This window comes from Apteryx rowi, unplaced genomic scaffold (assembly GCF_003343035.1).
Source record: "Apteryx rowi isolate R43461 unplaced genomic scaffold, aptRow1 scaffold_1275, whole genome shotgun sequence".
Taxonomy (NCBI): domain Eukaryota; kingdom Metazoa; phylum Chordata; class Aves; order Apterygiformes; family Apterygidae; genus Apteryx; species Apteryx rowi.
The window spans coordinates 54,641-75,322 of NW_020447503.1; the positions used below are offsets into that span (position 1 = coordinate 54,641).

At 46.7% G+C, this 20,682-nt stretch overlaps 1 protein-coding gene across 3 annotated transcripts; it reads left to right on the forward strand.

Moving 5' to 3' along the window:
- The first annotated feature begins 33 nt into the window (after positions 1-33).
- SENP1 (SUMO specific peptidase 1) lies at positions 34-17,706 on the forward strand. 3 transcript variants are annotated; one of them, XM_026055893.1, is made up of 17 exons: positions 34-98; positions 493-623; positions 1,533-1,605; positions 1,716-1,878; positions 3,250-3,409; positions 3,720-3,823; positions 3,901-4,148; positions 4,307-4,361; positions 4,710-4,748; positions 5,428-5,512; positions 5,807-5,959; positions 6,614-6,745; positions 7,206-7,409; positions 8,399-8,478; positions 14,340-14,424; positions 14,856-14,951; positions 15,662-17,706. In XM_026055893.1, exons 1-17 carry the CDS (start codon positions 95-97, stop codon positions 15,722-15,724), a joined length of 1,875 nt encoding a protein of 624 aa, XP_025911678.1. In that variant the 5' UTR covers positions 34-94; the 3' UTR covers positions 15,725-17,706. The 3 variants fall into 3 exon arrangements, with proteins under 3 accessions (XP_025911678.1, XP_025911679.1, XP_025911680.1); XM_026055894.1 differs by having other exon boundaries at positions 1,719-1,878; XM_026055895.1 differs by lacking the exons at positions 14,856-14,951; positions 15,662-17,706 and adding an exon at positions 10,242-10,309.
- The last annotated feature ends 2,976 nt before the right edge of the window (positions 17,707-20,682 follow it).

Sequence of the window (20,682 nt, forward strand, 5' to 3'; positions counted from 1 at the left end):
GGTGTTTTTTGCGCGGTGCTGCCGGTATAACGCTCCTGTTCTTGCAGATCCCCCGGGTCGAGCTGCGCCGGTAAGGGATGTGAGCAGCCCGGAGATGGGTAGGTGCATGTGTCCCCGCTCCGCCGGAGCGAAGGGTTTGGCCTTTTACCCGGTCTCCGTCCCCCCTTTCTCCTGATCCTGTGACTTCTTGATGCCTCGCGTCATTTCTTGCGATTGCAGAGAAATGATATTTGGGGGCTAGAGGCAACGCCAAGGTACCGATGCTTATTTGAGGAGCTGGCTGGAGGCTTGCAGGGACGGATGAAAGGGGCTCTAGCTCTCATTGATATTTTTTTGGTTACATTCATCTTTCCTTTAACAAAAGGCAAAGCAAAGCCTTTTAACCCAGCCTGCGGCTGCTCTCCTCTGAGCAGAACAAACCTCTAAGAGCGCGAGCGAGCAGAAGCTTCTGCTCTTGAGTCTTCCGGGGATTCACGGGCGCTCTTTCCTCAGATGAAATTGCTGACCCAATGAGGATGGAAGCCAGAGATGCGGCGCTGACTAACCACAGCTCGATGTTCAAGGCTTTCCCTCTGCAATCGAGAGCGAGCCTGCGGGATCCGCTTTCGCGGTCGGACAGCAAGGTTTGCAACCTGTTTATTCCTCGACCCCGGTAGAGCCGTCCTTTATCCCTGATGGTGCTTCTTTTCGCTCTTAATGGTGTCTGCTCCGATCCCTCTCTGAGGATGCTGTGCTCGGGCAGCTGCTCGTTTGGGCCAATTACTTCCCTCATTGTTTCGTTCTCTATTTTTGGGTGTYTGTCTTCCTCCTGGGTGGGAAACCACCGTGGGCAGGGTGTTTTTGTGCAGCATCTAGCCGCTATCACAGGATAATATACTAGCGCGCGCGTCAACCTTTGAATTCAAACCCTGCTGGGTGTTTCGWACAGTGACTCTTCTGTTGTACAGTAGTGCTAATTGCCTGCTCTCAAAAACACCGAATACTTCCTGAACAGATAGTGTGCTGTAAGAGCCCCATTTGTGCTTTTAGTTACTAATTAGCTTATAAAACTGAAATTGCTTGTGCAATCCTGCATGTGCACATGGATCCTGTGGAAGGTAAAATACACAGGTTTGTTCGTTTTATGGAGTCTGCAAGTATGTGCATGTGTCGGGCAGTCATGTCTCGACGAGTCGGCTAGGAGACAGTACCAGCATAGCTTTGAAACTGATTTTTTTTGCCCTATGCCAAGATGAAAACATTTGTTTTTTTCTTTTTCATTAAAACTGAAACCCCACTGGCAGAGCTGATTTTAGACTTGCTGGAGAGTGAGTGACACCTTTGCGACAATGTGCTGCATTGTCAGGCCAGCACTGGTATATTATTACACCGTTCTACTCTTTCATTAGTTCCTAATTTATAATTATGTGATCAGGGAGGAAGAGAAGCTGTTACTTGTCGTGCCCCTTCATGGTTCTGTTGTGTCTGGGGCTAAAAACTGAGAGCAATACTTCAATAATACTTCTTTTTCTTTTTTTAATCTCTTTGCATAGTTCTTACCAAACAAGATTGGCAGCTTCACTTGCCCTGCTGGAAATGCGTCGTGCACCCTCAATTACAGCCCAAGTAAGACATAGTTTTCTGCCCTGAATATAGATTCTTTTTCTTCTATTTTTTCCTCCAGCAGTGTGGGGAGTAAGATGGGGCTTTTTCTTGACTGTTGTGTTTCTCCGCAGCAGAAGTCCCATGTCCTGAGGCCTTCCAGGCGCCAGGAGAACCTCGAGCATTTGGCTCAAGCGCCAACGGACAGTGGAGGGGTCCGGTTCCCACTCTAGGTTCTGTGCCGCAGAAGCCTCGAGTGAGTCGAGGCTCTTACCTCGAGTCGCGCAAAAACCCCAGGTGTGTCCGCATCTCCTCCACGTTTGACTTCCCCCAAAGGACCCTCTGCTGGGAACCTGAAGGGTGGGTGGAGATTTTACCCACACAAACTGTCAGTATTATTGCAGATTCAATTCGGTGTAGGAATGGTTGCACAGGTTTATAATGGGTCATGGTTGGTCAGGTCCGTAGGTGCCTTTCAGTGTCTATAACCTACCTGTGACAAAGATACGTCCTAATAAAGGATGCGAACACTGCTACCGAGAGCAGAAACAGTCCTCGGTATGGGGGTAACCTGCCTCTCCTGAAAGATCGTAATGTAACAGACTGATTTTGAGTTCATCCAGAAATGCAGTCTCTTTTCAAGGTGTCCTGTTTGAAGTGCCTTGATGGGGATAGCTGGAATGTGAGAAGGTGGGATAGTGTATTTTTGTATGGGAAAAAGAATAGTTTGTTCTCGGACCAGCCAATAAAAAGCTCTTCTGACTGCTCTGCGGGAGCGTTAAGTTTTCTGCAGATCAGCTGAGCCTCAAGTGGCTATTCAGAAACAGCACAAAGGGTTTGATCCATCACTGCTGAGAGCATCTTTGTGAAGCTCTTCACAGCAGCGGGTGTGACGGAAAAGGAAAGCGATTGTTTTGAGAGTAACCTTGCTTGTGYGTTGGGAGCGCTGATGGTGGGAGCGTTGGTACAACACCAGGGAGTCGCGCGAGAAATAACACATCAGAGGGTTGTGCTGAAATTGTGCGTAGTGCACGTGGTACTGAATGCAGTGCTAGTTTTGCAGCTGGCCTAGACTAGTGTTGCTTCAGGGAGCAGGTGCCTCTCTAGACCAGGGCAAGTCTTAGTCCTGCTGAAAATCTCTGCAGCAGAGAACATTTGCTTGCAGTACATGGAATTTCTTTCAATGGGAGAAATTCCAAGTCAACCAGTGTATTTCGAASGGGCTAGTAGGTAAGCCTGACCCGTGGGAGTGGGGAGAAGCAAGGTGAGGGGGAGCATCCCCTTTTTTAAAAGGATGTTGTGATTTGTGTSTCAAGGCGAGGTTCGGCCATTTTGTGGACCGTGGATCAAAAGAGAGGGAGAGCTGTTGGATCTGGCGGGAAGGTCTCAGTCTGGGTTTCCAAGCTGTGGTTCCTCGGCCTTGCAGTGCCACCTGGTGGCATCTCTTTGGCCACACAAGCATCACCCTGGCATCAGGAATGGTGGCAGATCAAGCTGACTGAGAACTAGACTTAGGCTTTGAAATAGTTTCAAAGGCAAATAAAATACTAGTTTTTGACTGAAGTTGGATAGCCTGGATCTTGACTGGGTTTGGGGGCAAAGAGGTATAGCGTTACCTAATAAAACAAGCATGAAATCAAAGAAACCCTTTTGCTTCTCTCCTCACAGTGGGACGTCCAACAGTTTTGTAGGAAAGTCAAACCATCATTGCCATGCATCAGCATTTCCAATCAAACCTGCTCAAAGCCCTTCCTGGAGCGGTCCGTGTCGTCGTAGCCTGCTTAGCCCGAAGAAAACTCCGAGGCGATTCGTCAGTACGGCTGAAGAGGTAAAGATAAGGCCAGGAGACTGATTAATGCGTGTTTCTTTCTGAAGTCATTTCTCTTCAGCATCACGAAGAGTTTGAGGCAGGTGAAGCTGCCCTAATTGACTTTGCTGGATTTGCTCCTTATATCAGGCAGAAACTGGCTCCAACTCTGTTCACGTTCACCCTTCAATTTGCAGTCGGTTTGATCTTAGCTGACGATTGAACTCTTCAGGACCCCTGGATGTGCTTGCACCAAACGTGCTTGCTTAGTATTCATAGCGTCTTTGTTTAAAATCGTGTTGGCTAGAAGTGTCTGGTTATTTCCCTGCAGACTGTTCGAGAGGAAGAGCGAGAGATCTACAGGCAGTTACTTCAGATGGTCACAGGAAAGCAATTCTCCACGTCCAAACCCTCCTCGCTGTTCCCCTTCCATCTGTGAGTATGTAAAACACGCTTCTCCAGCTGACGGTGCCGCATGTGTTTGCTGGAAACTTATTCTCCATTGTTCCTAGGTCCAGGTGTTCAAATTCCAGTAAAACCTTAGTGAAAGAAACTCCCAGCCAGAATTCAAAGCTGTTTGAAGCTCACAATATTGCACCAGCCAGTTCAGCAACCAGCGCTCTCAGAGCACAGGAGCAGCCATCCCACAAACCATCGCTCTACTCTGCATCTAACTATCCCTCAAATATCTTTGAGTCCAATAACTCCACAGCCCAGCATCACCAAGAAAATCTACCAGCATCTAACACACAGTCTGAAGGTAACAAAAGAAAACAAAACAAAACACCCTAGTTATCAACTTAAATGTGTGTGGCAAATTCACTTCTTTTCCCGTGCTGCACTTAGAATTTTGCAGCAGTTGGGAAAGTTAGTAATAATTTTGAGGATAATATTGTTCTTTAATCTTGCTCTCTTTAGGGTCAGACTCTGTCATTTTGCTCAAGGTAAAGGATTCCAGAACGCCAGCTCCAAGGTGAGAGGCTGTAAAATTGGAAGAGGGGRGGATTACAGTAGCTTTTTTGATTCCACTGAGAGATGAGATTGCAGGGTAAAAGGTGGCTAGTGATTCTTTGAATGCCTCACTAGGAGAGAACAGTTTGCTGTAGTAACTTACAGAAGCTCATAAATTGTTAGTCTGAGTTTGATACATCAAACCTTTCTTGAGAGCCTGTTGCAAATTACTGACAGATCTGTCTGAAGTTCTTATTATCTCTCTAGGAATAAGGGTGTCCAGATAATGCTTATAGATAACTGTCTGAAAACTGATTTACTTTGCATGTAGAGGAAAACATTCATACTTGTTTTTTCTCTCCCTTTCTAGCCTCCCGTTCTTCCATGCAGAACTGTGGATCAAAGAACTGTAAGTGCATGCTGGTGATATTTTGACTTTTTTTTTCCTGTTTTGTTTTGTCTTTGGTCATTTGCTGACTATTTAAATAGACTTTTCTAAACCCTGGGATTAGGTTTACAAAAATTTACTGCCTTTCTAGTGCTTTTTTCCCTAGGTTTAAAAAAAAAAAAAATGAGTGACTTAATCTCTAGGAGCCTTGAAGTCTTGGGCTTAAATTCTCATTCAGGACCTTGTCTTATACCTTCTCCTCACCCTTAGTTGTGCAATTAATTCCGTTTCCTATCGCTTCAGCATCTGGCTGTCAGGACTAAAATTGCCCCTCCTTTCCCCTTGGAAGCCATGAGGCTGGGATGGGAGGGTAGGGAGAACAGAGCTGGGAAAGGAAGGGTTTGGACATGTGCTGGAAGGAGCATCTCCTTGATCTGTGCCAGTTAATGTGTGAGCTGAGCAAAGTTGTGATGTTGAGAAATTCTCAGCACCTTTTGGTTCCTGGTGGTAAGTCTCCTCTTCTCCTCTAYAGCCACCAGAAAGCAGATTGCACTGATGCTCTTTAAACAGGACGTCAGATTTGGGTGTTACATGTAGAGTATCCACAAGCTCGTTTCTTACCTTTCATGGATCTGTTTCCCAGCCGTCTGTGTTCATGTAGGAGAAGTTTTGATTTGTTCAAATAAACTTTGCTTTTCAGGACCAGCGTCTATGATTCACGAGCTCGGGAGAGGTGGCGTCAAATCGAAGAGCAGAAAGCACTGGCCTTACAGCTGCAAAGCCAGGTAACGGAGAGCAGTTACTGCAAATAGTCTGTGCAAGTTAGAATGTTAAATCACAGAACAAAAAACAAATTGGAAATAGAGAAATGACCAAAATGTACTCCTTCAAGCCCCGGTGTCTTCATTGCTTCCCTTTTCCATGGCAGGGCTCTCAGTACTACTGTGGCCARAGTAAATGCTGTCCCTCCATGCCCATTCCTGCATCTCCTGGAGCAACTGGCTCCATGTAGCTCCCTTATAAGCCCCCATGCAGGTGGCTCTCTTGGACATGTTGTAATCTGAAGGTCTCTCCTTCAGCGATTGCAGGAACAGGAACACTCAGTGCAGGATCTGGTGGATTTAAATCTTCGAGTTCCCCTTGAGAAAGAAATTCCTGTCACAGTGGTCCCGGAAGAGAAAGAAGATGCGAAGTCAGCTGATGGTGAAGAGGAATTCCCTGAAATCACTGAGGTAAATCAGCTTGGATCTAGTGGACAGAAACAGATACTTGTGTGCATAATACAAGCCTAAATATGAAGCTAGAGTGTGCTGTAGCTTGAGTGGCAGCACGAGTTGGGTGGCCTTTTTGGGCCTGCTGTTTAGGAGGTGGGACCAAAGGACCAGACAAGTCGTCCCTGGCTCTCAGGATCAGAGCCTGAGGTAAGTCAGACAACAGAGAAGTTTAGTCCAAGTAAAGCTGTAGCCTGTATCGTTCTTACTGCTAATGCTTCAAACCTGACTTGCATTTATCCCATTGCATGAACTGGTGAGTAAGCCAAATAATTTCTCCATTTAAAGAGGTGAACTGAACCTGTTTTCAAAGATGGAACCAGTTTGCTCTTCATTGCTGTAACGTAGGTTCCTAGAAAGCTTTGTCCCAGTTGCATGCTGTTGCCCACAGCTTTTGCAGCCTTTTTCAGTAGTACCAAGGGAATTTCCCGGGTCCTGTGCATAGAAACAGGTAGCTGTTCCCTTTTGACTTTTACATTTCGTTGTGAAATCCGTATCCTTCAAGGAGCAAAGAGTAAATCTGGGTTTGAATCCAGCCTTTGAGATGGGACTAGCAGGAACTGTCACTTCAATGATGTGTGGGTTTTATTTATTTATTTATTTTTCCCCCTGTAGGAAATGGAAAAAGAAATAAAGAATGTGTTCCGAGGTGGGAACCAGGATGAGGTCCTCAGTGAAGCTTTTCGGTTAACAATCACTCGGAAAGACATTCAGACCCTCAATAATCTGAACTGGCTCAACGATGAGGTGAGGAGTCCGTCTTGTGCCCTTGAGGCATCCTTCTTYGGCAGTTCAAAGTACGTTAAAATGAGCAGGTGTCTGCCTTCTCTTTGTGTAAGGATATCAGAGTGATTTGAGGGTAAAAAGTACTTATGGGCTCTGCTTCACATTCTGGAGCAGTTAATCTATGAAGTAACCCCTCTGTAGAATACACACTTGAAATAAGAAAAATTGAGGAGCGGGACTAACCACGGACCTGATAAGGGCAAAAGTTTCAAATCCTGTGTATATACAACTGCATTTCTAAGTCTTTTTGGACTTTTGAAGCTTTCAGGGCTGTTGAGCTATTGTAAATCCCCCTGACATAGATCTTCAGATTGACAGATGGAGGGAAAAACAACTTCTTACCTACTTTTCCACATGTGCAGAGTGCTTTTTGCAGAGGTGCCAGCAATCTAATGTGCTGTGGATGCTTTTTCTTCCCCAGATAATTAATTTCTACATGAACTTGCTGATGGAGCGGAGCAAAGAGAAGGGTTTGCCAACAGTTCATGCGTTCAATACTTTCTTCTTCACCAAATTAAAAACCGCGGGGTACCAGGCAGTGAAACGGTGGACTAAAAAAGTGGATATCTTCTCTGTGGACCTCCTCTTGGTGCCTATTCATCTGGGAGTGCATTGGTGCCTAGCAGTAAGTGTTTTAAAGTTATTCACAATAGAATGGAGCTGGAGCAGATCATCCTATAAACTCTTCTGTGACTGAACCTAAAGTCTTGTGGCCCTTGAGTGAAACAGCTGCCAGGCATTTGTGCATGGGGGAAAAATTCATGTTTGTAACTAAAATCAAATTCTAGAATGAGCGAAGAGATAGCTGTAACTTTCTTGGTGTCTTTCTAGCCTTTAAAAGACTCATAGGGGGGGTAAAGGGGGGGGGGAAACAGAACAAATGAAAACAGACAGCTGTGAAGTTCACCTAAGGCTTCCTTATTCTCTGGAGAAGGATCTCATTTCCACATTCCCACAAACTCATCTTTAGAGACATTGCCACGGAATCGTTTTAGAAAGATTTAGAAGACTGATACGTTACAGCACTCCCCACCTTGTGCCCCTGTTTTGTTATGTCCCTTCTCTTGGCTGCTGGCACCTGTGCAGCAACAAATTGCACATGGCCTTTTAGTCTGCTTCAGCCTTGTTAGTTCAAACTTCTTCTGAAGGACGTTAAGCTACTCTGAAAGACAATGCTCGCCACGCTGGTGGGTAATGATGCGAAAATGGGGCATGGGGCCCCAAAGAATAGCCTGGGGGACTAAGTTCTTGAACCACTTAGTATGCATTAAGTCAGGTGGAGCGAACCCTTCTGTAATTGTATCCGTCAGTCTGTGCCTTTAACAATAGGGATAACAGTGCTCTTGTGTTTTGCTGGGGCGTTCTGAGGAGAACCTGATTCAGAGATTGAAGTGCTTAAGTAATGCAGCAGCAAGGGGGAGATTTTGGGGGAGGGCTGCGGTGTACCGAGGAAGCTAGAAGTCCTTAGAAATCCTTTGTGTCTCTCGGGGAATTGCTGTGAAATGGTCTAAACTTAACTTCATTCTAGCAAGGCTGAGACTCACAGAAGGTGTGTCCTGGCAAACAGATGAACTCCTCTTGCCTGTTGCATTATTAACGAGTCTCTTTTTGTAGGTTGTGGACTTCAGGAAAAAAACCATCACCTATTATGACTCCATGGGTGGAATAAACAGCGAAGCCTGCAGGATACTGTTGTGAGTAGCACTTAAGTTTGAGTTATGCTTGTTCAAAATCAGACAGCTTCTTGGTTTGCTCTGATTGTGAAGTAACAACCCTTCTGTGGTAACAGTCCCCTTCTGGGTCCTGAGAGGAGGAGTCATAGGAACATCTTGATTTTCATGTTTTGTGTTTCATCCTGTGTTGCTAACACAGTCCACAATAATAAAGGCAGTTGGTCTGCAAGAGAGTCCTGTATGGAAGCTCTGTCTTCATCTCTTTCCAGAAGATCTGTCAGTGAGGCTGGTGTTACCTCTGTAGGTATAGACAGGTTGCAGACCCATCTGTTAAAGACATCAGACTTTACCCATCTGCTGTGCCAGAGTCGTCTTGTGCATCTCCTGTAGGAGAAGAACAGCTTCTCAGACCCTGAAGAGTAGGGGTTCTTCACTAGTCCTGCAGCTGCTTCAAGAAATGGCATCTCCTGGCCACTTGCTTCACATGGAAGCTTTTCCTGCCTGTGGCAAAGAACAACTCAGTAACTTTGCCCTTTGTCTGGAGAAGGAGATTCTGGAGAGTGTGATGGTATATGTAGAGTTCTGGAGTGTCTCTTGCATCAGGATATGGATAAAGGTTTGCGCAAGTCTCTTCTGTATCGAGTTCCACCAGGACATAACATGCTATACTATATCTCCAAGCCTGAGTTGGGTGAAGTTGTTCTTGCTGGGTTCAAACAGCAAATATGGTCTTGCTTTTAGCCTCCTGAGCAGTAGTATGGGAGGGAGTGGAGTTAGCTGCCTGCTCTCCTGAGCGATCTTAGAGTGGTACTGGCAGGTCAAATCCAGAATTGGCCAGCTTGAAATACTCCCCATTTTCCCATATTCTGAAGGAGCTCCTGAATAGAGTGCGATTAAAAATGAGCTACTTCTCCAGGGTGGGGGAAAAAACCCTCCTCTTTTCTGAAGGTACTAGTCACGTAGGACCGTCAGGCTTGATACAAATCAGATTCCAGAGTGACTTCTGAAAAGCAGTCGCAAGCTTCTCTCGCTCTGATGTTGACCCTGGGTCATCCTTAGGTTCTGTTTCTTGTCTCGGCTTTGTTCTAATGCTGACTTTGGAATCTGATCTTGAGTCTCAAAATCTTCTGGCCTGAGGTCGAGTACGTCTGTGGAGGTGTCACTCATTCAGTCAAGGAATGTTAATAGCGATAAAGACAGACAGGAGACAAATGCCGTTTAATCAATTCCAGTCTGTTTAGCACCTTCCTTTTCCAGTTCAGGTGCTTTGCAGTCTGCATGCACCAGGGTCATTTAACTCACTGTAAAAACAGCTGTTTCCCTTTCTTTTCACCAGTGGTCTGTAGTGTTGGTCTGAAGGGGGAAAATGGAAGGGAAAAACATAGTCTTTGGAAACGGCTTTGAGCAGAGTATCTCTTAGCTTTGCTGTGTTGCTCATGCCTTTGCGTTCAAACTTTTTTTCGAGAATGGTGCAAGCAGAGCTGACCTGCCTTTGGGCAGGGGTGGTCTAGGTGATCTGTTCCTTCAGCTGGAATTTMTTTGATTGCAATGAAGAAGGCACAGGCATCTGGTGAAATGAGACACCTGGGAGGTGAGAGGGGGCCCTGGGAATCCTCTCCATAGTTCATTTAAGGGTCTGGGATGAGGAAGCAGCCTCCAAGTTGGTAGCAGACAGTACCAGAGGATACAAGGTGTATCAGTCCATGCAGGATAAGTGGTGGAGACCCAGGATTTCAGGTCACTGTTGCCCTGGACATAATTGTTTTCCCTCTGTTTCCTTTTAGGAGGCTTTTATTGGTTGAATGCAGTGGGAGGATCACACCGGGAAGAAGGGACGGAGGTCCTATTCATGGTTAGTGACCCTTTCATGCTTTCAATCTTTAGAGCTTCCTAAAGGTGGTGAGTTTCTGATGATTAGCCCTATTTTACTGGGAAGGTAACAGGTTAAACACCATGGCCACTGGCCAGGCTAGGAGCAAGTGGGGTCCACAGGTGTTTACGGCTTGGTAGATGGACTGGCTGTCACACTTGGTTTTTGTGTCTGGGACTTGGATGTGAGACCTCCCGGAGTGGATTTCAGGAAAGCTGACTCTGTTTTGCTGGCTTTTCTCCTTGGGAAAGGCAGTGCTCGGTATCTCAGCTCTGCTAGAGGGTTGTGTGTTTTGGATCAGATATAAACCAACCTGTTATGGTTAGTTAAAAACTTGATTTTAGTGGACCAGTGTCCACCAGTGAGGAAATCTCAAGGGATAGAGTGCGCAGAGTTAATCATGCCTGTGAAATCATCTTGTCTCCTGCTAGCAGCAAAACTTGTAATGCTTACCTTAACATTCCCCTTACTTCCAAGGTTTTTAGACATTTAGCAGCGCACTGCGGAGTTGATTTCAACAGTTCCCCTAGGGACATGGTCAGTTTTCTTGTGTGTGTAAGCACTGCAAAGGGCAGAAATCCACTTTCAGATTTAGGAAAATGAGATTAGAAGCCTGCAGTATTTGGCAGGGATCTTAGGTATGTTGGCTTTTGATGTGACACAGAATTTAATCTAATTGCATGCCAAACTTTTCTCATTGAGGTGCTGACAAAGTTCATTAGGTACAATTAAATTCTGCCTCCCTAACCTGTCTCGCAATTTGGAGTGAGCACATTTTTCTTTCAGTCCCCTCCGAAAAACTTGTTACCTAGGCAGGACTGGTGCTGTATTTCTTAAGCTACAAGCACCTGATGTCTATGTGTAGGCTAGATCTGCAGAGATTGCTTATAGGAAATCACATAGGTGATGGTGGCAATTAATGCAAGCTATGTGTAGTAAGTTAATTCCYTGCTCTCTTAGAAAACAACTCAAAATTTCCTGGCTGCTGTGTATGTGTCAGCATTGTAGCTGTGGCTTGTAGTATTTACAGATGAGATTGGACATGCAGAAGCCACCTGATGGCTTTATCTGCTAAGGCACAGGCACCGTTTAAACTTCACCGCTTCCTTCTCTGTCTGCCAGACAGTCTCGCGCTCAGATCCGCTGTCCACCCCCGTTCCATATGTGCAGACCCAGTCCATGCGGAAGCATCGCCTTGGAGGCTCATCCTAGTCTCTCATGTGAAGCATCCTTTTATTTATCTGTGCAGCTCCACTACCCATCTCTTAACATGTGGAACAGAGTGGGCTGTGTGATGCTGCTCTTTTTTTAACAGAAGATTCAAATGGATTCTGTGACAGGCAGCAGTTGCCAGGATTTCTTTTTCTTTGCAGTTGAAAGGAGGCCATTAACTAATTAATGTTTCCGTGGTGTTTGTATTGTGGTGCAGATGGTCTGCTCCCTTCCTCCAGTCACCCGTCCAGCACTGGAGGCTCAGCTCGCCCTTATTTTGAAGTAGTCGCAAGGAGTTTCTTCTCCGTCCATTAGCTCTTTTCTGGAGAGGAGATATGGAGGCTTCTCGCTGTCAATGAAAGGTTATTTTTTTTCTGAGATTTGCCCCCCTGTTGAGGTTGTCTTGTCCGAACTGCAGCAGAGTCAAAGCAGCCAAGCAGAGCGCTGCCCAAGAGCAATTACAGCGATTGCTGGCAGCCAGCAGACCCTTTGCTAGGAGGCTGGGCTCAGAGCGTGCATCYGCCTAGTAAAGGCTGATAGGAAACGCTTGTCTGGAACTGAGCTGGTCTTCAGTGGACTACCAGAAGGGAGACTCTCTTCCTTGATGTCTTATGTTCAACAAAACCTCTTTGTGATGGTGTTTTAGAGGGAACAATTGCTAGTCTTCGAGCATCTCCCCTGTCAGAAACTGGCTGTCCTTGATCGCCCAGGTCTGTGGGAGCTTTAACTTGCCTAAAGCACTTGAAGTTTTCTTCGAATAATGTATATATTCTTTTCATTTCTAATTTAGAGTTGGATAGAAAAATTCCCTGACTGGCACCAAGGCAGCAAATCTGGCCCTCTATCTCTTGGGTTTGTCTGTGGGTCACATCTCCCCTTTCCTCCATCTCATTTCAGACTTTACTAATGGCAAGATGTGATTTAGCCAAGTCTCAATGGATCAGATTTCCGAAGGATGGCACATCTCCCCGCGTTGGCGGCCAAACCCACCTTCCTCTCTGCTTTTCTCTGTGCCAGATGCTCTCTTGACCCATCCATTCGAGCCAGCAGCATTTAATCCCCTGCTTTTCCTTTCTAAGCTTTCTGATCGCAGCCGCACAGTGAGAAGAATCCTCAAACTGTTTTGAGAAGATGCCAGCGTGAAGATGACTTCTGTAGATCTGTCCAGCTCTTTTGTGACTAAGATTAGCAGAGGGTGTCTGAAAAGCTGAACGTCACTTAGTGACGCTGGTAGGCAACAGAGAGGCTCCTTTGGGGCCRCTGAGAATATTTTGATCCATCACCTTGTCTCCTGAGGCTCCCTAAAGTCTACCTTTGTGGCTGTGCCCCTCTTGAGCTCCCCCATAAACCAAGTGGCTCAAGGTGTTCACCTGCAAAGGAAAAAGCATCACAGTTGCCTTGGTATGCTCTGTGCATGGTCTTGGTGGAGTTCCTAAACTTCTCCACGGAGATACCGATCTTAGCCCAGAGGAAAAACRAAAACCTCCTGCCTGTTCGTCCAGTGGTATAATTCAGGCTGAACTGGCAGAAGCCTCTTAGGGCAGAGAAGGTGTGACAATACCTGTGAGCAATCCTGCGGGAGAGGAAGAGGAAGGGTGACCAGGGCTTTTTCTCGCTTCCTCACTCTTCAGTTCTGGGCATCGGAACGGGGCTGTTCTGCTGGTTTTCTTYATCTGCCGGAGGCTTGTGAAATGTRTTTTTCRTTCTCCCCCTTCTCCCCCCGCATGACTGGCTCATTCTGCTACTTGCATTCTCCAGCTACTTCTGCTGAAATAACCTTTGGGTGTCCCTTACTAGAGTAATGGGTCTCTTCCCTTCTCCACCTTCATTTATTGYATTACTTCACTATTTTCTGCTCTGTGGGATCTCCCAACAGCTCCAGGCTTGCACTGGTCATTRAGGAGGGTTGTTTCTCTCTGTTTTCTACTGTTGGTCTGACTCTTTCCTGAGCATCCAGTGCACTTGACTCAAYTCCTGTACAAGTATCTCAGAGTTGATTGTGGTGTGGGTTTTCCCATTGCTGGTTCCTCTCCTTCCCCAGTCCTTGGATTATATTTGAGAAAATCGGGGTCACAGGGTCCATCTTCCCTAGCTTGCCTCTACTTGAAAGCGCTCTCGAGCTGTTCTGCTGTGGTAAGAAAAACTCRAGCCAGTAGTGAAAGGGAACCCTGAGAGAAGAGCTCTGGGAGAAAGCCTGCCAGCGTCTTGAGCCTGCCACCAGCCTGAAGAGGAGTTTCGTGATGTTCTCTGATGTTTTACACAAGGGTGATTGTTTCAGAGCTGCTGGGATGCTGTTAAGGTTATTACATATTTGCTGCTATGYTTATGCTAAGTTAGATCCTCAAAAGACAAGAGGAGTTAATCTGYAGGAAACTGTAATGGACTGAGTTCACCTCTCCAGTCTCTCCTTGAACGTAACACTCTGCTTGGAGAAGCCTGTTGAGGCAGCCCAGTGGCTGCTGAGCTTTTCTCTGCTGTGAGTCRCTCTCAAATAAATCAGATTTGTTCTCACTGGTTTATTTGTGGTTTTGACTCTTTGCTTGGCAGGTATTTTTTTTGGGATGAGTTTTTAAGTTCTGCTTGGTCCTTCTTTTGATTGCCTAGAGCTCCTCAAAGCGTGGGTCTGTAAAACCCTTTTTAAAATGGCCAGTACTGAGAAGAAAATATTGGACTTCCATTTTGCATTAATTCTGCAAACGTGTCTGAGGACATTTTAGGTAAACTGACATTGAGCATATTGGACCTTGGCTAGTTTTCCTTGTTCCTCTAAGTAAGCTTTTTTGTTCTCTCATTCCTACAGGCAATACTTAAAACAGGAAAGTCTTGACAAGAAAAGGAAAGAATTCGACACTAATGGCTGGTCCTTGCTGAGTAAGAAGAGTCAGGTAGGTTTGTGCAGTCAGAGGTTTGGAGGGAAGGCTCTGTCTTGGTCCTTGCCTTTGCCTGGATAAACCCTTCCTGGCTAGTTTTACTGATGGTGACAYGTTCTCACAGTAACTACGGGGGGTGAACAAATCTCTGATCCTCAATGGCAGAGTGCTTTGCTGCCGATTCCCATCCATCTCTCCATGGAAGTAGYGAGGGAAGCTTTCATCAACCCCAGTGCCACCTCTGTTCCTGCCATGCAGGGCTTGCCCTCCCTGTTGTCCTCATCTTACCCATGCTGGACCTCACCCATCTGTCCTGACCTGCTTCCTTAGGACCTGCTAGATCTGGTGGAGGGAGGTCCTTGACTTGGAGCTCTTCCTCCCTCGGGATTAGCGTGAGGATTGGCTCCTCTAAAAATGACGTTTGGGTTTGTGTCACTTTGTTACAGGAGATCCCGCAGCAGATGAACGGCAGCGACTGCGGGATGTTTGCCTGCAAATACGCTGACTGCATTACCAAAGACAAGCCCATCAACTTCACTCAGGTAGGCCTGGCCGCCCCCCCGGCACACTCTGCTGCTCCCTGTGCTCAGAGTAGAGACAGAAGTGGGTGACGCTTATTTGTGCATATTCCGATTTTTCCATATGCCCTTTACTTTCTTTCCGTTTGGTTAAAAGTGCCCCCCGCCCATGTGCTGATCATATCTCTGTTCCTTTGAGTAGAGCTGGCCCAAGGCACTGTTTTGAATGTAGGCTGTAAGTTGGAGTCCTGTGGCAGCTTTTTTTTCCACTCGCCATGTAAAATTGTCCTGAAAAACCATCCGCAGGTCCTCTGTTACACCCAAATGCATGGATACATGACCAATGTGGTTGGCGATAGCTCATAAAACTATAGTCTCCCTTACAGATGGCACCCAGCAATACTGGCAATGAAAGTGGAGCATCGTAGCCCAAATCCCAAGGCAATTTCAGTGTTGCTTAACATTGTCAGCCTCCATGGAATATCCTATGTATGAGTATTTTAGTTCTAGCTGTCAGAGAATGTCATCAAAGCTATATTATTACCTAGATTTCATCTTGTTCGCTGTCCTGTTTTAAATAATCTGAAAGCAAATTCCCCCAAGAAAGGCACTATATATAAAAACTATACCCAGGAAAGTGGCTGTTTGATGCGTGGTCCAACATCAAAAGACATGCTGATATAAGTTCTTTCTTTCTCTCTCTCTCTCTCTCTCTCTCTTTTCCCCACCCAAAGCAACACATGCCCTATTTCCGAAAGCGAATGGCCTGGGAAATCCTTCACCGCAAGCTGTTATGATGTTGTTGTGCCGAAAGCTGGTTCCTTGAGAGATTTTATCAGAAGTGCCCAGATTTGCCCTGCTCAGCAGTCAGAGCTGTGACAGGCACGGACCCGCACGGGGGTTCAGTCAAAGAAACCGCAAATGAACTCTGTATGATATTTTTGATAAAACATCATTCATGGACCAATGCGCRACGGAAATGTTCAGAAGCACACTTGCCTTTTTTTTGTTTGTTTTTTTTATTATTTCAAAACCTATTTTTACAAGCAATTTCAGGTGCTGAGACTCGAGGGGGGCTGCTCTGGACTTTCAAGGAACTTTATTTTTCTGCTTTTTTCGGCTCTTGCTGTCAGCTTMGCTGAGCTGATGGCGTGACCCTTTGCAGGGGGGAGGGCTGGATTTCAGGGGAAGGGAAGGCACTTGCACAGTTTGGGATGCTCTGAGCCCTGGAAGAGCTCTGCTCCATACCAAGGGGGCTCATAAGTTGGGTGAGGGAAGGCTAAAAGTTATTTGGGGTTGGATATAGGGAGGGTTGGAAATAGGGAGGGTTTGCCCTTAGAGGTGGCCCTGTTTAAAAAAAACCAGCATGTAGCAAGCAGCTGCTCTTGGATTGCCAGCAGATGGTTGGGCCAGCAGTTGTGTGGTAGGAACTGGAAAGAAGGAAGCAAACYCTTTTCAGAAACGTCCAGGAAAAGTGATTCTGATGAGCAGTGTTGGCTTTTTGATGTATCCTCTACAGTTGCCTCCTGTCTTATCTCCCGTCTGTCCTCAAGCCAGCATTTTTTTTTACCTATCACAAACTCTACCTGCTGTCACCTATCCTGAGATTATAACCTACTTGTTGCTTGTGCCCTCGGTACTTAGGACAGACTAGACGTGGCTGTGGGCTTCTTCTGAAGAGCCATCACGGGGCCRGGAGGCAGGTAGGGTGTCCCCCAGGCCTGTTAAGCAGGACCTGGGTGACCYGTGAAGGTAACGTGTTTGCGTTGGATGCCGTTTCTGCAGAGTCACTTTTCTGCCCGAGGAATTTGTCTCCCAGTTCTTTAGCATCAAGTGTTTACGGAATTCAGGTAYAAATTTGACTTATTGTAGCGTAGAATCAGTGAATTGTTTTGTACRTATTTTCAAATGTTTTCCAGGGTGACAAAGAACAAAGTTTTGAGTGTGCGTTTTTCTGCCCTTGCTTTACCTCCTAGCAAGAGGTGAGGCTGTGGATTCTTCCCACCTTTGTCCTTGTGCAGCTGACCCCAGCTGAGCAGAATGAATATAAATCGCTCCATGTCATACCCTCTCTCCATGATATTTTGCACATGTTTTGCCTGGGGATAAATGCTGACACGAGGTCAAAGGTTGCATTGAATCCAGGCGTTGTATTCAAGTTCAGAAGTGCTTCCAAAGGTATCTGTAAGTACATTCAGTGTGTGACTCCCAGGAGCCTTGAGGACTAGCGATCTGGGTCTCGTTCAGTCAGTGGGGAAAAGTAAAATGTTCAGAAGCACTTTAAACCTTCCRGAAGTGGGATTTTTTTTTKGGGGGGCCCCCCGGATGCCTCGATGCTTTTGAACATTTTACCTTGAGCACCTAATTCCTCTAGGCTCCCTGCACAGTCTTGGATCAGGCTTTGCCGATGCTTTCAACTGTTTTAATTTATTCTCAAATGAGGTTTGGGAGGAAGTGGTGAGTGTTTGACAAGTTTCCCAAGCCGCTGAACCTGGTTCTTTTCTCTAGTGTACATAACCTTTTTAAGTATAAGTAAAGAATTAAATAATGTCCACTTTTGTATTTTTGTCTCCAGATAGGGAGTAATATTTTATACWTTTTCTGTACCTGTAAGCAGTAGTTTTGTACAAGATTTCTGCCTTTGCCCCTTGCTCCCACCAGGTTGTGTTCTTTGTAGGCTGGTTTGTATCCCTCCCTCCTTCCCTCTCCTGTCTGTTTTATACCAAGCTGATTTACTATCTTTTTCTATCTTTTACCGCAAGTAAAGATCTGAGGAAAAGAGTAAACTGTATCTTTTCTTTTTTTGTAATGATTCACTGTTAAATAAAACTAGCTGTAAAACTGTATCCCTGCTAGCAACAGGAGCAGGAGTGTCTTTGTTAGCAGACAGTGCTTGCTTATGGCAGGCTAGTTTACATAATTCACCCTCTACTTAAAATAAATCACTCCCAGCAGGCTCGGGCTGTCGTAATACAGAGGCATTTTAGTGCTCGTGTTTCTCACCTAAAAGAATTTGATAGAGGGAGGAAAAAGCCAGTTTTCTCTTCCTAATACCGCTGCAAGCCGGAGTTAAAAGGCCTTTAGGCTCGTGCGTTGTCACCTTTTCTTCTCTCTGCTTCCTTGAGCCGGGATCCCGATTTTTTGATTCCTGGTCTGTTCCAGTAATGTGGTTCAGGGCTTGCTTTCTTTTTCTTCCCCCTTGCTCCGAGCAGGGCCTGGTATCAGTTGGAGCTTTCAGACACCACCGAAATGCTCAGAACAGTGGTTCTGGTCTGAAAGAGCCCCTTACAATGTCCTGGTAACAAAATCAACAAGTCCGTTGTTTTCATTGGCTCCCTAGTTCCGAAAAGCCATGGAGAAAATCACCGTGTCAAAGGCGGCTTGTGCCTCGCGTATGCTGGTAACCTAAAGACGCTTATGCACACCTCCCCAGACACACAGCTCCCATCCCTCTGCGGCCACGAAAAATGCATTCAGCATTTATTCCTGCCCTTCTTTCTGGCTTATTAATAGAATAAATCATGTAGCCCAGCCTGCCTGCCCATCCCAGTCTGGGGATTTTCAGGTCATATTGACTTTTTCCTCCTTCCTGTATCCTTATTCCTAGACATGAGCAAGATTTTTTGCCTCATGTTTCCAAAGAGCCAGTTATTAGCATCTCTGACATTCCTCACAAACACACACGCGCRCACACGTGGCTTCTGTAAATATCCATTTCGCTGTCTCCCACCCAAAGGCTCAATGCTCCATTCATCCCTTGATCGCAAGTTATGCCTAGAAGTCGGGAATTATCTGCAGAGACGTGCCCCAAGTAGGGCCTGAGAAGCCCGGATGATGATGTTGCAGCTTGGTGCAACCCTGGAGAACTCGTTGGGGTTGACAGTGGTGGGAGAGTGAAGCCGATGGTTCAGGTACTGGCCCGTCCTACTCGTGTGGATTTTGAGCACGTGTTTTGCCTGGAGATTCTTGTATGTGAAATGTCTTTAGCCAAGGTGCTGGACCCCAGCATCGTGTCAGGGTGACTTGGAGCCCTTCTGAGCCATGTCCRTGCCCAGGGGACTTCTCTGCTCCCCAAAAGAGTCGGCCCAGCTACTCTGCCTAGCCCTGCATGTGCTGTGCTGGCTGCAGGGCCCAAAGATGCAGGGTTTATAGACAAGTACAGATCAACTTTGCAGGCTGGAGAGCTGTTGCTTCTCCAGACTGTTGGAGAATGTGCGGTCTTTGCAATATCCCATAACGAGCAATGCTCCGTAATCYGCTTGAGCGCTGCTTTGCATTGACCAGGCTCCCTCTGTGCTGAAACCAGCAGCTGGGATTTCTTAAACCCTCCTGTCCTTTTTTGACCACCTGCAGGTGTCAGCTAGCAATGCTGACCCTGCCTGCGTGGAGACCGGGATGTTCCTCTGCAAATACACTGGATAAAAACCTTTGCAGGTTATTGCTTAAGAGAATCAGTTTTGTTTGCTTTCTCCCGCACGTGGAAATGAGATGTTCCTTTTCGCACCAAAGCGCCCGGGGATCTTTCCCCATCTTTCCCTCCCGTTCTAGACTTGTTCTTGGTTCGTAAGGGGGGGAAAAAAATAYTGTGTGCTGGAAGCTCACAACTATCCATCTGTTGACTCTCCATTTGTCTCCCCTCTGCGGCCGGGCTTGGCAGGACCTCCCTGTCCCCGGAGAGCCGTGCATTCACTGGAACAGCCTTTGGAGCGGACTCCCTTCTTCATCCCCCGCACTGGCTCTGCTGGTTTCCAGGGCAGGTTCCAGCTTTGCCACCTGTCTCCTGCTAACTCCAGGCAGCTCTAAATATTGACCTGGACCAGGTATGTTCAAACAGAGGGATAGCCGATTGCCAAGAGACGGTTCAGGTCGTCAGCTCAACAAAACGATGCCTTGATGGAGGACTTGGCCGCCCGTGCCCGTGGCCAGATGTTGGGCTGGAGGGTGGGCAGCACCGCTGAACTTCTGGCTTCCTTCTCAATTTACTGAGTAAATAGATCCTCTCCAGCTCTYTGTGTGGTGTGAGGACAGGCCTGGGCCTTTTCTTGCTCTGTTGGGCCACCTTCTCTCCATGCTTCCTAGTCTAATCATTGTCTTTTTGCTCTGGATTTAGTTGGATGAGCTTCTCTTGATGGATGATTGATGTCTCCAAAGCAGGATGATGGCGAAGGTCTGACTCTCAAAGAGCTAATGTGAAGTCAGTCTCATCTTTGTGGCTTTTTTAGCCYGGGTTAGCTCCTGGGCAGCAAAAGATGGGCCTTTTTCCTTCTGAAGCATCCAGCCAAATATGAGGCCCTGGCTACAGCAAGTTTGGGGTCTTCTGACCCTCAGGCACCCAACAGTCCCTTGAGCAAAGGGCTGAGTGGTGGCATGGACCAGACCCGAGGTCCTAATACTGGGAGATCCCTCGTGGGGACAGCTGGTTGTTCTCATGGTGCAATTGCCCATCCAAAGGTGATGTCTGTGATAGCTCAGATCCATCTGTGTCCATATCCATGGCTAAGGGGCCTGGATTCTTGGCACCTGCTCCTGCGGTGCAGCTCAAACGGGCTCCAAGGAGTCTCCTGTTGTCCTCTGACCTCCTACCTCCATGGATGGAGAACCGAAGCACGGACACTGCAGCACGTTCACCCAAAACACTGCAAGGAAGCCAACGGCAAAGCAAGGACCTCACGGAGCTCATCCTGGACCTGCCTGTCCTCCTCTCCCGCCTACGGTCCCGCCAGAGATGTGCAGAGCCGCCGGGGTCTCCGCAGCG